The sequence below is a fragment of the Helobdella robusta genome (assembly GCF_000326865.2).
Source record: "Helobdella robusta unplaced genomic scaffold HELROscaffold_31, whole genome shotgun sequence".
NCBI classification, from domain to species: Eukaryota; Metazoa; Annelida; class Clitellata; order Rhynchobdellida; family Glossiphoniidae; genus Helobdella; species Helobdella robusta.
The window spans coordinates 990,286-1,008,117 of record NW_008704544.1 but is presented as its reverse complement, the minus strand read 5'-3'; the positions used below and the strand labels follow the sequence as shown (position 1 = coordinate 1,008,117).

The 17,832-nt window shown below is 34.6% G+C and overlaps 2 protein-coding genes across 2 annotated transcripts in view; both read right to left on the bottom strand.

Annotated features, from left to right (window-relative positions):
• Positions 1-7,526: 7,526 nt before the first annotated feature.
• Positions 7,527-13,339, bottom strand: HELRODRAFT_192293 (hypothetical protein; the record flags this gene model as incomplete). Its single annotated transcript, XM_009022309.1, has 13 exons — positions 13,155-13,339; positions 11,956-12,142; positions 11,474-11,571; positions 11,022-11,142; positions 10,378-10,658; positions 10,031-10,117; positions 9,537-9,670; positions 9,282-9,364; positions 8,979-9,120; positions 8,588-8,781; positions 8,444-8,510; positions 8,024-8,070; positions 7,527-7,674 (listed from the first exon to the last, which is right to left on the bottom strand). Coding segments are annotated over exons 4-13 (1,296 nt in total), but the record flags the coding sequence as incomplete, so codon positions are not given.
• A 468-nt stretch (positions 13,340-13,807) lies between these two features.
• The window catches only part of HELRODRAFT_192292 (hypothetical protein), a gene marked incomplete at its 5' end in the record, with an annotated part of 4,414 nt that continues 389 nt past the window's right edge, over positions 13,808-17,832 (bottom strand). The window contains 8 exons of the mRNA XM_009022308.1: positions 13,808-13,932; positions 13,953-14,344; positions 14,876-15,017; positions 15,115-15,335; positions 15,426-15,505; positions 15,913-16,057; positions 17,325-17,387; positions 17,675-17,752. Coding sequence (XP_009020556.1) covers positions 14,213-14,344; positions 14,876-15,017; positions 15,115-15,335; positions 15,426-15,505; positions 15,913-16,057; positions 17,325-17,387; positions 17,675-17,752 — 861 coding nt within the window. The 3' untranslated portion in view covers positions 13,808-13,932; positions 13,953-14,212. The remainder of the gene's footprint in view (positions 13,933-13,952; positions 14,345-14,875; positions 15,018-15,114; positions 15,336-15,425; positions 15,506-15,912; positions 16,058-17,324; positions 17,388-17,674; positions 17,753-17,832) is intronic.

Here is a 17,832-nt window from a genome sequence, read left to right as displayed (position 1 = left end):
TACTGTGTCTCTACAATGTTGATTCTTTGTCCGTTTTGTGTGAATACTTAACAGTCCTTTAATTAGTCATTCCAATCTTCAACTTTGTGAGATCTGCCATCTATGATTCCTCTGTTTTTAAATTTATTAGTAGGAAGGATTCCAATTGCATACTGCTGGAAATTATTATCGGATGTCTTTCTTCTATGAGTATTGACTCGGCTGAAGGTAAATTTTCATGGTTGTTATTGTAATGTTAAGATTTCAACATTGTGGTCCAAGATTTTCCTAGTAATTTTAGTTTTGTGTTTCTCTTTCATGTGATTCTCTATAGCGCCAGTTTGAACGATTGTTTGTCGTTGTAGTAGCGACAGTAGTAACAGTTGCAGCATCCTCACCACCATCGTTTCATTATCGTCCAGACCAGAGTCTAACCTCAGTTATATCAATACATTGTAAACATTAATATCATATGCAATAAAGTTGTGAATAGAACAAAAAAAATAACGAAATATTTATGAGCATTAAAAACATAAACAATAACAAACTAGACAACAACAAAAAAGACAACAACATTGACCATATAAACAACAACAACAACAACAACAACATAGGTAACAACATAAAAAACGATATAAACAACTTCAACAACAGTGACAACAACATCATCATTAACAACACTAACGACGACAACAACATCATCAACAACAACATCAACATCAAAGAAACAACAACAAAGAACATCAATATCGAAATGTGTTACTGCTGCCTGCATAGATATTTAAATCCATACACAAACCACCGTGCCATATTTAGTCCGTATTCTGAAAAAAGAAACATCGATGAAATATTCACAATATAATAATTGTTATCGCAAACATTAAATAAACATGAAAAATTATAGAAAAATATGAATACATGAATGCAAATGAAAAAGAATTTTTTTGGTAAATCAATCACCAATTGATCGCATATGATAGCCATCTATTATCAACATCTAACGGTAAAAATACCGAATATCATAGCTATCAATCAATCAATCAATCAATCAATCAATCAATCAATCAATCAATCAATCAATCAATCAATCAATCAATCAATCAATCAATCTTTGTTTAGCGTCCAGAGACCCAGTTTCCCGAGGTAGGACGTTGTTTTCTTTGCCATAAACTTTTTGCGCCAAAAATATCAAGAATATCATAGCTATCACTATCATTATTATCATCGTTGTGATTGTTATTATTGTTAAACTCATAAAAGAAACTACAAAACGCATAGTAAAAAATTATCAATAAAATCAAAACATAAGATAGACGCGGTATCAATTCTTCTATTGTTATCACCAATGGAACCGCTGTGAGCAAGCAAAAATACCCTTTCTATGCGTTTCTATACGCAAATAATCCTTGCTTTAGAATATATTAATGATAATCTTCTCTATATGTTTGGTGTTATCTATTGATTCTATGTATAGTAATGTTTTTTTATTATGTGTGTATGTTGTGTGTGTGTGTGTGTACTGCCGAACGTTTTATATGTGAAAGGACTATGATTAAACTATCTAGATATACGCATGTATAAATTAAATATGCGTTTTGAAATCGTAGTGTGTATTTAGTTGTATAGGTACGTATACAAGTGCGAACACATGTGTACACTGCTACCTACATAGATGTGTACACATGTGCACTCACTAGCGTATGTATGTCGTGAAATCCATCAATATTTATACCGGATGAATATGCTTTTTTTATTCATTAACAATCTGTCGTTGATTGTTCAAGTGTGTGTATTTTTACATGTGTGTGTATGTGTATGTACGTGTATGTGTGCAAATAATTTTGTACCTTTATTTGTCGCTTCAAAGCCCAACAGGTGTTCAAAGAAACACGAGCAAATCTATGCATGTACGTATATATGTGTGTATATATGATCGTGTGTGTGTATGTGTGTGTTTGTGCATGTATGCTAGTACGTATGTATGATGATCGAATCGAGAACTTACGAGATATGTATCTAGATATTTTCATCATTTAAAATATCGTGTAAAAATTCGACTCTTCAATGATGGAATATTATACTGCAGACAGAGTATCTTCATAAACCTCTTTATTTGTCGTTTAAAAACAGTGGAACAACAGGGACACGTGTAGAAATAATTACATACGATAATAATATTACTAATATAATAATCAAATCAATTAAGCCAATTAGTTAATTAAAAAGTTAATCGGATAATTAATAATCTTTATAATTATTAAAACTCCAATTCATAGCAACTGTTTATAATCATAACATAAAATAATTCAAAATCTACAGAGAAAAATAAATGGAAGTCATTTTTTTAATAATTTTAATAATTCTTTCTTTCTTTCATTCGTCCATTCATTTGTTCGTTCATTCATTCATTCAACTAGTTTGGTATTACCACAGAAAGACCATGTCTATAAATGATATGATGGATATAAACCAGCACACACAAACACACGCATGCGCGTACACACACAAACAGACACACACACACAAACACACAGATACACACACACACAAACACACACAGACATATGAATCAGTACGTATATGAGAATCAATTAGTCATTATATAACAAAATCATGTATTGAATTATCAAAAAATAATAAGAAAAATAATAAGAATAACAATAAATAAGTTAACCAAAAATAAATTTTTTCGAATGAATATAAAAGTCAAATAGACAATTAAAATCAGAAGGATGCATTTAAATAAGACAATGATATATTAACCCACTTAAACACACACACACACACACACACACACGCAGATACAAACACGCAAACGCGCGCACACATACATACAAACACACACGCACGCACACACACACATACATACATATATATAGTTGTGTTGATGATGTTTCATGCATCATTGATATAGTTATTGATTGCAGTTGGTGGTGATAACAGAATTGTTAGTACTATTGTTGTTGTTGTTGTGGTTGTAGTGATGTTGGTATGGCTGATGTTACTGTTGGTCATTCATAGTGATTCTAAAGTTGTTGGTCATCAGAGTTGATTCGACTACTGCTGTTGTTGTGATGTTATGGTTGACGTTATTGTCGGTATTGATGTTATTAATACTGGTTTTGTTGTTGCTGTTAATGTTGTTGTTGTTGATGTTGTTGCTGTCGTTGTTGTTGATGTTGTTGCTGTTATTGTTGTTGTTGTTGATGTTGTTGAGATTCAGTAAAACATTAGGACTATGCACGCCGGCAACGGCCAGCAATAACGGGAGGTCACTCACATCAAACCTTCAAAATTATTTAATCACCGTTCATCAGTTTCATCGTCCAATCATCATCATCCAATCATCATCATCATCATCATCCTCCTCCTCATCATCATCATCATCATACACATCATTATCACAACCACACTCTCGGTACTGTAGCTATCATCACCATCATCATCACCATCATCATCATCATCATCATCGTAACGAGCACAACTACTACTATCATCACCGTCATCCATATTCCAACTATCATTCCTACAATGTGGACCTACATATATGGTGATATATAATTCAATCTATCTCGTCATCATCATCTTCCTCATCATCACCACAAACATCATCATCATCTTCTTCTTCATCCCCATCATCATCATCTTCTTCATCACCATCGTCACAATCACCATCAGTACTAACCCTAGCAGTCTAGCAATCTGTTGGGAGCACACCTGCTCATACAACTCAATGTACCTAGCTAGTACCCTACTCTTGCTACATATCAATTTCAGCTGGTTTTCAATCACCATCAAAAGCTGTGATTATGATTAATCATCATTAATTATAATTAATCATCATTAATTACTATTAACTATAATTAATTATTATTAATTATCACATCATCATCATCAAGAACAACAAAGACCTCATCATAATCGTGAGAAATGACTAACTCGATTAGATGGGGTGTTGTGCCTGGCCAGCTCGTAGATGACCTCAATGAGGTTGAGGACAAGTTGAGAGGACGTGATGACGTAAGGTGATAGCTCGTTGACGTCATCGTTGTTATTATTATTATTATTGTTGTTGTTATTGATGTTGTTGTTGTTTGCGATTTCAGCCTTCAGACTAAATAACTGAACGACCCTGATTTACATGTAAAAAAAGGGAAGAAAAATTACCTTCACAATTATCCCATCATCATCATCATCATCATCATTATTGCTTGATACACTGGTCATCGTCATCATCATCGTCATCGCCATCATCACCAACAACAGCATCATCATCATCATCGTGACTATTACTAACCAGTTATCGACATCAGCGGTTATGCAAAGTGCAGCATCGGGTTTTGTGATTGGAGGATTCTGTAATAATAATAATAATCATAATAACAACAACAACAAAAATAATAATAATAATCATAATAATAATATTAATCATAATAATAATAATATCACAAACAACAACCGCAATAGATAGAAAAATTCTCAAATGGAACCAAGTCAACCAATCGTAGAAGCAAAAACAAAGTCAACCAAACCAACCACACCTATCACAGAAGAGTTTCCAAAGTCAACCAAACCAGCCCGACAAATCATAGAAGAGAATACAAACAACAACTAGCCAATAGCATAGATATGAGATCCTGTTTTAGTTTAGTGTACGGCTGAGCGATAATAGATCGATCGGCCGTTCCGTGTAGGGCGAAATTAGGGAGGTACTCCGGACAGAGATCCCCCAGTAAGGAATGATAGGGATTAGGGCAAGTCTTTATTGATGGTTTTGATGATGATGTTGATAGTGATGATGACGGTAATGGTAATGGCGAGAATGATGATGAAGCAGCTAGTTTTGTTAATGATAATGGTGGAAATAATGATAAAGATGTTGACGGAAATGTTGATGAAACTGTTGTTGATGTTGTTGCTGGTGTTTTTGATGATGTTGTTGTTGGTGGTGGTAGTGTTTTTTGTTTAATGTTGCTGGCTGCAGTACTATTGGATAGTGTGAATGATGTTGTTGATGTTGATGTAATTGTTGTTGTTGATGTTACTTCGAATGTATCTTTCTGTTGTTGTTTTTGTTGTTGGTGGTGGTCTTTGAATATGACAGACGATACAGATGATGACGACAATGACGACGACGATGATGACATTAAGTTAGATGTTGTGATTGATGAATTCGATAGAGTTGACGATGACGAAACATTTTGAGGATGTTGTTGCTGTAGACGTTGTTGTTGTTGTTGTTGCTGCTGTTGAAAAATATCAATATCGTAATAAAATTTAGAAGTAGAGAGTTGATTTTTTTGCTGGGATATATGTTCACTGCCTGTTGATTTTGTTGCTGGTTTGTACCTACAAAACGAACTCAGTTCTGTTGAGTTCATCTGTCTGCTACAAAAAAATGTTGGCATTGGGACTTCAACATATTGAGATGATGTTTCTGGCGCTGTGGATGTTGGTGACACTGCTGTTGCTCGTAACGTTTCATCATTTCTTGCAGCATCATCACTATCCTGACCTGAATTCGAAGACTGACCAATGAGAGCCAGTTTAAATTTAAGCTGATCCTTGATTGGTCCATCGGGCAAACAGATCAACCTATCATTGGCGGTTGAACTTTCATCAACCTCAGTCGAATCGATGATCGAGAAATGATTTTTATCCAAGAAAAGAGCATCATTATCAGTACCGCTTAGCGATAAAACGATAGTTGAATCGGTTAAGTTGGAGAGGCAGGTTTGATCCATTGCAGTTTCATCCACTGATGCCTTCGACGTTCCATCACTTTCCGTGCATGCGTTTGCACTGCTGTCTGCTAGACTGACCTGAATGTCGCCATACTGCGTCATAATCTCTTCAAGGATTGACTCCAGGTTGAAATGAGATTCTGCTGAAGTGGCTGGTGATTTCAATGGCGAACTAACTGTAAGCGCTTTGTCGGATTTTGCGCACGATAGCATTTCGACATTTGTTGTGGCCCCTGTTGCTGCTGCCGTTGAGGCAGTAATCAAATTCGTTGGTAAGTTTATTATGGACTGCAGAGCATCTGGGCGTGTTTTATCATTTCTGAACGACGAAACGACCGCTTCATCATCGTCGTCACCGTTGTTGTCGTCATTCTCTTCAACAATATTACCAGTGGCGCCGACAACATCATCGCCGTAGCCAAATGTCATCAGCGAATCGACGTTGCTATGGCAACTACTCTCTGTGTTCTTGCTACTCAGGCCGACACCACTATCAACATTGTTATCATCATCATCCATCACGTTGTTGTTGCTGCTGCTGCTACTGCTGCTCTGGTGATTGTAACAACGACGATGGCGTCTAAATGTTTCGGTAGTGATGTTGTTGCTGTTGTTAGTATTATTATTATTATTTGTATTATTATCCCCATTATAAATGACGTCATCCTTAATTGCGACATCATATTTGTTATTACTAGTCGGGTGATCATTTTTAACTGACATGAGACATGAGAATCTTACATCACTACCACCACCACCACCACCACCACCACCACCACCACTACCACTACCACCACCATCGTCGTCGTGGTGGTTTTGGTGAGAATGAGTGCAGTGATAATAATGATGATGATGACGACGATGATGTTGACGATGACGCTGATGATGTTGAAAGAGGGTCTTGTAATCATCGCAGAGAGATGGCTTCGTACTTTTAAGATCACCACCATCACCATAATCTTCATCATCATCGTCGTTACGTTTAGTTCTCTCGTAACCCTCATTAACATCTAAATCCGCAATGACGTCATCATCGTTGTTGTTGTTATTCTCAGTATTAGTAGTAGTTGTATTATGGTTGTTGCTATTTCTGCCGGGAGATAATTCAGAAAGTTCAATATCGTTCGAAGGATGATGATGTTTATGTTGTAGATGATGACGGCCCAATTTTAACTTGACGTCATCCGAATTTGTAACCTCAACAACGACAACCACATCATCGTCTAACTTGATCGTCTTCTCGCTACCGACGCTGCTGCTGTTGCTGCAACTGCTGCCAACTTTTTGCGACAACTCTTTACGTTGATTCTCAACACTACTTTTTTTCACGCACACATTCTTGTTGTTGTTAAGTTTGTTGTTTGTATTGTTTAAGGTTGTAGTCGTTGAAGCTGTAAAAGTAACCGTAGTTGTGGTAGTAGAAGTAGTCGTAGTAAAAGAGGCTGTAGTAGAAACAAAACTGGTAGTAGTAGCAGTAGCAGTAGTAGCGTTTAATTTCAGCTGAATATTTTTAGAAGGTAAATTAACAAAACTAGTAGCTTGAATTTCAATTCTTGAATCATCTTCAAGTTCGTTTGGATCTAGGTAGAATTTACTTTGGGACGTGGTGTTCTTAAACTTCACCTCACTAGTCCCATCAAACTTTTTACACCTAAAATTTCCCCAACACTTACTTCTTCCTCTAAACAGGTTACAACGTTTGCGTTCGAAGCAAACATCTGAAAATCCAGAATCTTTGGAATACTCCATCTCTAATTTTTTATCTATGCTCGAGTCACCAGATGAAGTTTCAAAGTTGCACCTACATAGTTCACGGTCGTGCGTTACGATGTCCTCACAACGGATGAAATAACTCAAAACATTTAGGATCTTCTGAGTTAGGACTACTTTCCCGCCAATTACAACTGTTCTGGATAGGCAGCATGGAAAGCCAATGGCCCCGAATAAATTTCTTAAAAAATTAATTAACTAAATTAACTATAAAAGAAAAAAATTTCAATCTAATGAAACAAAAATGAAAAAAATAATTGTAAAAATGGGCGGCTCGGTGGTTTAACGGTTAAGGTGCCTGGCTTTCCTCTTGCAGTGAATGGGCTTGACTGCAAAGAGATACCAGCCTAGCGCCTACAACATGCAACGTGTGCGCGCGTATGTGTGTGTGTATGCATATATGTGTGTGTATGCATATGTGTGTGCGTGCGCGTGTGTGTACTATTCTTGCCTCTTCGAACAGCTTAAGAGAGAATTGAAAAAATGTGACGTCGTAATTAAAAAACGCAAATGAATCCTGTATAGTAAACCTTAATTGGCTCTTCATTGAGTTTTTATCTGGATTTACTTTTATAGTCTGAAAATTGGAAAAAGAAAATTTCAATTTAAATGATAAGAAACACACAGACGCACATACATGCATGCATACATGCATGCATGCATGCATACATACATACATACATACATACATACATACATACATACATACATACATACATACATACATACATACATACACACACACACACACACACACACACCACACACACACACACACACACACACACACACACACACATACATACATACATACATACATAAACAAACATACAAGCGAAGAAACTAACACATACAAACAAACCAACCAACAAGCAAAACAACAAACATACATACACATACATACAAACAAACAAGCCAACAAACAAACACACACACACACACTAACAAACCTCATCCACAGTAGTCACCCATGACAGGTGATGTGTTAAAACTGCTGTCAACAAGCCACCTAAAAAACTGAAGGAGTAAAAGTAACATAATATTATTTCATCATCATTATTATTAGAATTAAAATTGAAAAAAAAAATCCTCACAATTTTGTATTCCTAGTAAAGCATTTGTCACAGAGGTAAACAAAGTCAGACGCAAAAGATGACGACGACGACGATGGTGTTGATGATGACGATGATGAAATAGGCAGTGATGATAATGATGACAACCAGAGGGGACGGTGAAGTCGTGGGAAGTGAACAAAGTTTCTTATGTTCTTCAGAGTTGGCTCAACTGCCTGAAAAAATATTATAAAAGGAGAATGAATAAACGCCTGAATGAGTGCGTGAATGAATGCATGCATGAATGAATGAATGAATGGATAAATGAATGAGTGAATGAATGAACCTACCAACTAATCACCAGCCAAACAACCAACCAACCAACCTACCGACCAACCGATCAACCAGCCAATCAACCAACCAACCAACTAACTTGATTGAATATGGAATAAAAAGCACCTCTCCCCGAACATTTCAAGGCGGATATCAAATGCTTATCCTCAATGGTGGATTTCAATCTGTGTATATAGCACTCGAGTACCGAGATGTTAGCGAAGAAGAAGTCCGTCACAAATCTATTCGGCATTGGCCGGGGACAAAAGATCACGAATAAGAATACTCAAGTAAAAAATAATAGTTATTATAATAATTATGACGGTAAAAGTTAATAATAGTAACAAATAATAATAATAATAATATAATAATAATAATAAATAGTGAATAAAAAATTACTCACTCCGTTACGTCATTGTTATCTGTTGGCAGATTGAAGATAAGTGCGATGCCTATCTTGGCTGGCCGACGATTCAATGGAATGTTCTGAAAGTTTAGAAATCATCACCATCATCATCGTCATCACCATCGTTATCATCACCAGATCATCATCATCATCACCATTGTTATCATCACCAGATCATCATCATCATCACCCTCGTTATCATCACCATCATTATCATCACCAGATCGTCATCATCATCATAATGTCACTCACTTGTTTGCACCATTCGTCAGTATACAATGAAGAATTTTTAAAGCAGCCCTTATTGGTAGCAGCAACTTTGCTTGACGACGGCGGCGATGATTGCGATGGCGACGAAAACGCTAACGATGACGTCAGAGAGCTGGCTGTTGTAAGGATTTATGATAGCGATGGTAAGGATTGTGATGATTATGACGTGATGAGGCGAAAACAAAGACGAGTATGATGCCAGTTTGAAATAAATATTTGTTGGGGATGACGATAACAGTGATGCTAATAGAGAGATGTTGATGGCCACTGAATTGAAACAACAACACTAACCACAACAACAACAACCACAACAACAACGACGACGACGACGATTAAAACGATGTTCAGGATAAAAATCCTGACATTCCACATTTCATCATCATCAAAATATGACGTCATAGTATCATACTAATGACGTCACATATCGTCATCATCATCGTCATCATCATCATCATCATCATCATGATTATCCTCACCGCATGTTCTGACTTCTTGAAACCATCCTGATGAAGGTGATGACGACAAATTTGACTTGTAAGGAATAGCTATTGGATTGGTGTTTGAGATATCTGGAAAGTTTTGAGAGAACGTATGTTTCATTTATCTATTGATTCATTCGTTCATTTATTCATTCATTCGTTCGTTCATGTATTCGCTTATTCATTTGTCTACTTATTCGTTCACTCGTTCGTTCGTTCGTTAATTCGTTTGTTAATTAATTTTTTAATTTATTTATCCATCCATCCTCTAATTAGTCGATCGTTCATTCATCCCTTCATTTATTCATTCATTCGTTAGTTCATCCATCCATCCATTAATTCACCTAATGATTTGTTGAGTTCATCATTAACAGCTAACGGTAAAGATGTGTGGTTGTCCTTATTGTGATGATGACCACGACGATGATGAAGATGATGATGATCATGTCTTGACGATAATGAGGTTGATGTCTTGTAACTTTTTGTTGTTGTCGTTGATGACGATGACGTTCGTGATGATGATGATGGCGTCGTCATCATGGACGACGTCAGCAGTGACGTCATTGATGACGAGACAGATGTGTCGTCAGGTAAGTCTTGAAAGCAGTATAGATCGAACATCCCGCTAGAACGAAGAAGATGACGAAGACGATGATGAGGAAGAAGAAGATGATGAAGAAGAAGATGAAAAAGAAGAAGAAGAAGATGATGAAAAAAAAGAAGATAATGAAAAAGAAGAAAAAGAAGAAGAAGAAAAAGATGATGATGATGATGTTAAAGATATTCTATGTGATTTTAAGCAGACAAAAATAGAAGCTAGATATAGGCAATTGATGAAATAACATTTTCGATTTTAAAATTAAAAAGTAGAACAAAGAGCGAATGAATGAAAGAATAAATAAACGGACAAATGAAATAATGAAAAAAGAAAAGTGAATGAATGAATGAGCAAATGAATAAATAATCATTCAACCAATTTATCACTCACCTAATACTTGAGGTGAGTGAGGATGATGAAGACGATTGTAATGATGATGACGATGTTGTTGTGGTTGTTGTCGGTGACGATGATGAAGATGGATTGAATACTTTAGCTATCATTAGCTGCGTTGGAGATCTGAGTAAAAGTATTTTTGGCTAAACCATTTTGTGACTAGTACCGTTAAGTTAAGTAAAGTATGCTTGTAATGTGACGTCAATGAATGAATGAATGAATGAATGAATGAATGAACAAAAAACGAACGGACGAACAAATGAATGATTGAATGAATAATGAATAAGTGAAAGACGATTAAAATGAATGAACGTCTGAATGAATGAACAAGTGAACGAATGAGTGAATGAAGGGATGCGTTAATGAAAAAATGAATGAAAAAATGGATGCATGAATGAATGAATGAATGAATGAATAAATGAATGAATAAATGAATGGGTGCCCACTTTATAGAATGAACTTTGGTGGACAGTGGCGACTTCCTACACATGACCTGATTTCCAAAAATTAGGTCACCAAAGAACTTTTTATCGGCACATTTTTTCTATTAAATAATACAGTACCGTTAGAAAAATCGAAAAATTCATCAATAATATGTATATATATATATATATATAATATGTATATATATATATATATATATATATATATATAAATAGCTGACCAGAACACACATACAACATCACCATCATCTACATCATCATCATTTCTTCATCATCATTCTCAGTATAGAAGCTATCATGTGATAATGTATATATATATATACAATAAACATACGCCACATGTGCGTGCATACATCGTGCGGGCAAAAGCATTGACATGACAACTAAAAATTAGGAAAAAAGAATAAATTCTGTTTTTTGCAAAATAAAATTTTTATTTGTAATCATTAAAAATATAAATCCTCTTTTAAAAATCACTGCCTAACTTCATCAACGTCACTTTGTTGATGTCTAGGGTCTGAGCAATTGTTGTTGCTGCTGCTGCTGTTGTTGTGGCTGCTGTTGTTGCTGCTACTAGAGTCAAATAACAAACACCTTCCATATTTATCATGTTCTTTGATGACAACCAGCCTGATGTCCTCTTTTTTCAATATGTACCGACCATCGTGTGTCCTGCAGATAATTGGGATATAGTATCCAATGATGATTGAATGCTTTTCAGTGCAATTTAATTTATCCCATATTACTATTATATGACACTAGTAAGATAGTACTAGCAATAAGTTATAATATAAATGATTATATATAATACTAGTGGAATACAATATAATTCAATCAATCAATCAATCTTCCTTTTGCGTCCAGAGACCCGGTTTCCCGAGGTAGGACGTTGTTTTCTTTGCCATCAACTTTTTGCGCCAAATTAGACGATCAGTTGTATCCATTTCATTTAAATTTAGAGCTTTCATGTCTTGCTCGATTGTTTGCGACCAGGACTTTGGGACGTGTGCCAGGTACTTCAACATCTGCAGGAGAAGTTATGGCACTGTTTCCACTTCGTTTAACATGACCAAACCACTGCAGACGGTGTGGCCGGCATTCGTCCTTTATATCATCTAAACCAGCACGACTCAGGATTTCGGTAGATTTGATGTGGTCCTAATTCGTTGCATCCATCAGAGCATTTTCATGTCGGTTCGTTAAAGTTGTTGTTCCAGTTTGGTTGTCATTGGCCATGTTTCTGCACCATATAACAACACCGGACGTATCACAGATTTATAAAGTCTTGATCGTAGTGGTAGTGAGATGTCAAGCCGCATCAATATAGAGGCAAGGAGATGCCATTTATTCCAGGCTGCACATATGCGTGCTCGAACGGCAGCTTCAGCTGTTCCAGTACAATCCAGAACATCCCCTAGATATTGAAACGATGTGACTTTCTCTATTTTAATGGCTTCAAAAACGGTGCCATTTCGAATTTGAGTACAATATAATTATTATAATATATAATAAATATAATAAAAGAGAAAGGAGTGTTGTAGTGTTTTGTAAGTAAGTAATGTAAATATTATATACTATGCAATTTGTGTAAATGTATATATCATGATACTTTAATAAACTTAAAATTAAACAGTATAGTATATGGACCAATATACTAGATAGTAGAAGATAGCGTAGGCCATACTTGATGTAGAAGTTGTTCTTCTTGTGATGTCCAGTATTGCCAGATGTACCGCTGGAGGAGGCAGATGATGAGGATGACCTTGTTTTGTTGGAGGAAGAGCATTTTTTATTATTATTACTACTACTGATTGTATTTTGTTGGTCATCTGACGTCTGTCTTTTGAAAAACTTTTGAAATAATGCCATCTTTCGAAATTATCATCATTTTATTTTATGATGATATTATAATAATAAGCTAGATTTTTTGCTAGAAAATAAAAAAAAACTTGTAATTTTAAAATTTTTATTTAAAACTTTTAAAATTTTAATCTCAAAAAAACGAGAAATAAAACTAATTTTAATGCAATTCTTTTTATAATTAACGAAAGTGTAGATTTGAGAGAACGAATAAACAATTGGACCCCCTCTAGCACTAATCCCAAACGACGCTACTAACTTTCATATGACAAACACAGCATTCCATGTAATCATTAACGATTAAAAGTGAACTCTACTTCAAGTCATGTGTTTATATTTTGTAGCAGCCAATCATATTGAAGATTGTATTCAGTGCGGCTCTACTTTTAAACAGCTGATATATAAATAATTATACATTTTAGCACATATATATATATAAATATATTCTAATATATATATTTATTTATACATAGGCCTTTGTTAGCGTTTATTTGAATACCAAATAATCGACAATATTCATGTCAAAGTTGACATATGAAACTGGTTTCATGATAGAAATTATAACTATAAATATATATATATATATATATATATATATATATATATATATATATATATATATGCATGTATATACAATATACATAAAGCTATGAAAATTTCTAACACTACAATAACATGTATAGTATGCCAAAGTAATTGATGGGATTGTTTAAAGAACCAAGAAAATCATTGAAATTATGCATTGCACGCGTGTGTGTGTGCGTGTGTGTTTGTGTGAATAAATAAGTATGTATGTATGTGTGTGTGTGTGTGTGTGTGTGTGTGTGTGTGTGTGTGTGTGTGTGTGTGTGTGCTTAATAGAACGAAAACGATGACGAATTATCATGCATATGCATTTATCTTGTCCTTGGGAAAGTTGTTGCTGTTGTTAACATTGTTGCTGCTAACGTTGTTGTTGCTGCTGCTGCTTAGTTCTGACACGTTGTATGGATGGTAACGCGTCTGCTCCTTCATCTTTCAAATAACATAAAAATTTAATTATTAATTAAATTGAAATAAATATATAATTCGTAATGAATATTTAACATAGGAACTTCTTATATATTAGCATAGCAATTACACTCTAAATATTTCATGATTTAAATGGACAAAAATTAATATGAAACAAATTTTATTGATGGGCTAGTTAATAGTAAGTAGAAATGTGGCGATGTGAATCAACAGGAACGAAATCACACGAATAGCCGGTCATTATTCATAAATCACATGAAATTATTCATCAGTTAAGCCACGAATTATTTGATAATTTAGAAATGTTAATACATCAAAATTTTGTCATCATTTAGAATCAATTGAAATTATATCGTGAAAGTTTTATTTTTCATCCGTAATTTTACTTCTTAGTTATTGTTTGCATGATCATATATTGATTTTTTGATTAAATAATTGCTCGATCATCGTTTGAATTAGTGATTGATCGATCGAATGATTGATCGGATTGATTAAAATTCGTCTGTTATAATTTCAAATCAATGAATATTAAACCTGTGGAAGAGTTAGTGATAGAACAGGAGCCATCATTGATTGGTTACTGGCAGCAACAATTTGGTTGTTGTTTCGATTGTTGAAGTTGCTGTTGCCACTGCCATTACCGCTGATGTTGTTGGTGGTGCTGAATCCTGTGAAACTGTTATTGTCATTTAACTAACTTCACACTCGTACAAAGTGGTTGGTAAAATGAATTTAACAATTTTTCTATATATTTAAATGTATAATGTCGAAACCTGTTAAAAATTTCCTTCAACTCGTGGTCGTGGCATCCGGCAGACCCGAGATTGGCGGCCACAAGGACTGTAGGGCCACACCCGCCGTTGCCTCCACCACCACTTGAAAGCTGCAGGATGTTTGTCGTGTTGTTGGCGATTGGGGCGCCTAGAATTGGAGGAGGAGGTAGATGGAAATGAGTTGCTGCAGCCGTCGGTGCTACAAAAGTGGCTGGAAAGACCTGCAAAAATTAAAATTTTGCATTTTAAATCATACAAAAAGTTTCATAACTATTAAATTATAAAATTAATTGACAAAGATATGCACAAACCGACGCTTGCTGCATGAGTAATGGCTGCTGGTGGTAGGGGTCAACGTAGAAAGTTTGCACGTGAGGGTTCCAAACGTCACCTTCCAATTTTTAAAAATTATGCGCTAGATTATAAATGAGTAATGACTTTGACAGAAGAGTAAAAATATTAAATGGAAAAGGTAAAAAAACGTGCCCAAGGTGAGGCTCGAACTCACGACCTTCAGATCGCTCTATCATTTGATTATGAGACTGACGCGCTGCCTACTGCGCCACTTAGGCACCTAACAACCTGCGCTCAAGAATGCTATATAAAACCGCTTTGAAACTTTTAATAAAAATTTCAACCATCCTATTTGGTGAATTAACTAATACCTAACAGTTTCGATATAAAAATCCTTTATTTCTAGCAAACCAAAAATGGAGTTACCAAATTATTATATACGAAATAAAAAATTAAATAAATAAAAATTTAAACCCGGTTGGATAATTGCAGTGGCGGGAGCACCTTGGAAGGAAATATTGGGCGCAGTATAAAATGGTGAAAATGTAAGTGTCGGTTGACTTGGTGTCTTGGGTTTTGTCACCTTCGTATTGGTTTTTGCAAATTCCAGCCTAAGAACTTGGGGGAAATCCGGATCAAACCTAACACCCTTGTTAAAAAAATTAGTTTTTTTTACGTGACTTCCTGGAAGAAGGCTTAACGTTAAAACATTTGCCGGGTTGTTTTAATTTAATATAATTAAGTTTTTATGATAATCGATAGATGGCCAATAATTTTTGAATATTTGTCATCTTTTGTACAATTAGTGGTGTTTTTATTTAAAATGCAAAATAAAATGTTTTCATAATAATATTTCAATAAATTTAACTAATTTGAAAACGTAAAAATCACATTTATTGGTGAAGTTGAATTTTGTGATTTTAGAAGAATAAAAGTTTATTAGCGACATCCTGTGAGTTGTTGAAGTACAAAATATAAATTATAAATGTTACGAAATCTCCGTTTTGACCAAATTTACCATTGAATTGTTGTGAAAGTTTTCAATTAAATATATATATTTAAGTGTTGATAAATAAAAAAATTGTGTTCAGTGGAGTTTTCAAATACACGTAAGTAATATGTAACCTTAAAAATTTTGCTTTCAGAGGAAAAGAGTAGTGGAGCATTATTTTAATTAATTATTTTATTGTAAAAATTAAAAAATTAACAATATAATCAAAGATTTTATAAAAATCTTTATTTAAATAACTGCAATATTGTTTAATATATAGTTGATACAGGGGCGGATCTAGACATGGTCCCTCTTGATGAATCTACTAAAAAAAACTACCAGCTTGTATCAGCACCATATTCCAAAAAATCGAACTATAGTGCGTATCGTCCGTTTAATATTTAATTTTATTTAAAAGCTTCGCTATTTCCGTTACAAAAGTTTATATTTTTATGTTCGGGAGATAGAGTTCAACATGAATCTAGTCAAAAACTGCCAGCTTAATTCACACGTCAACGCCAAAAGAAATCAAACTATAGTGCGTAGTACCTACATAATGATTACTGTTCGATCGATTTTTTGCTTGTTACGCCAATTTTTGGTAGATTTTTATTTACCATGAATTCAGTTTTATGGACTTTTAGTAAAAATGCTGCTCCCAATGGGAGGGACCATGACCCCTCCGAACCCGCTAGATTCGCCACTGGTTAGTTGAAAATTTCATGCCTAGTTGTCATCAGAACTGTGTGTATGCTAAGCTTATTAATTCTGTTACTAACGCCAGTTACTTTAATTCCAGTCGATTTTGTGAAGAATTTACATCAAAAAATGAATGAACAAATAACTGGCTGAATGAATGTATGAATGAATGAATAGGTGAATGGTTGAATGAATGAATTGATTGACTGATGAATTATTGACATACTTGCAGTTGATTCCTGGCATTTTCCGCATCTCTTTTGCTGGCAAACGTCACAAAACCAACTGGCTATTTATATGTGTGTATGTACAAATAATTCATTTTAATTAGAAAATTAGATGGATGAACGAATGCATGAACAAACGAATGAGTATATGAATGAACGAAAGAATAAGTAAATGAATAGTAACACAATTTGGTGGAATCATGTGTTTGTTGACGTTTTTCAGCAGTGAAGTTTCAAAGCCCTGTTGTTTAAAGTATGTAAAGTTGTGTGAATGAATGAAAAAATTATATCAAGTAACATTTTTTTTGTTAAATTTGAAGTCAAAAAGTCCAAAAAAACGAAAAATTACATGAAAACTTCTGAAAAGTAGATTGAGTTCTCTCGGTTTGCAATCCATTGGTAGGCCACTGATGAACAACGTGCGCACCTGTTTGTTTGTTCGTTTGCTTGTTTGTTTGTTTGTTCGTTTGCTTGTTTGTTTGTTCGTTTGCTTGTTTGTTTGTTTGT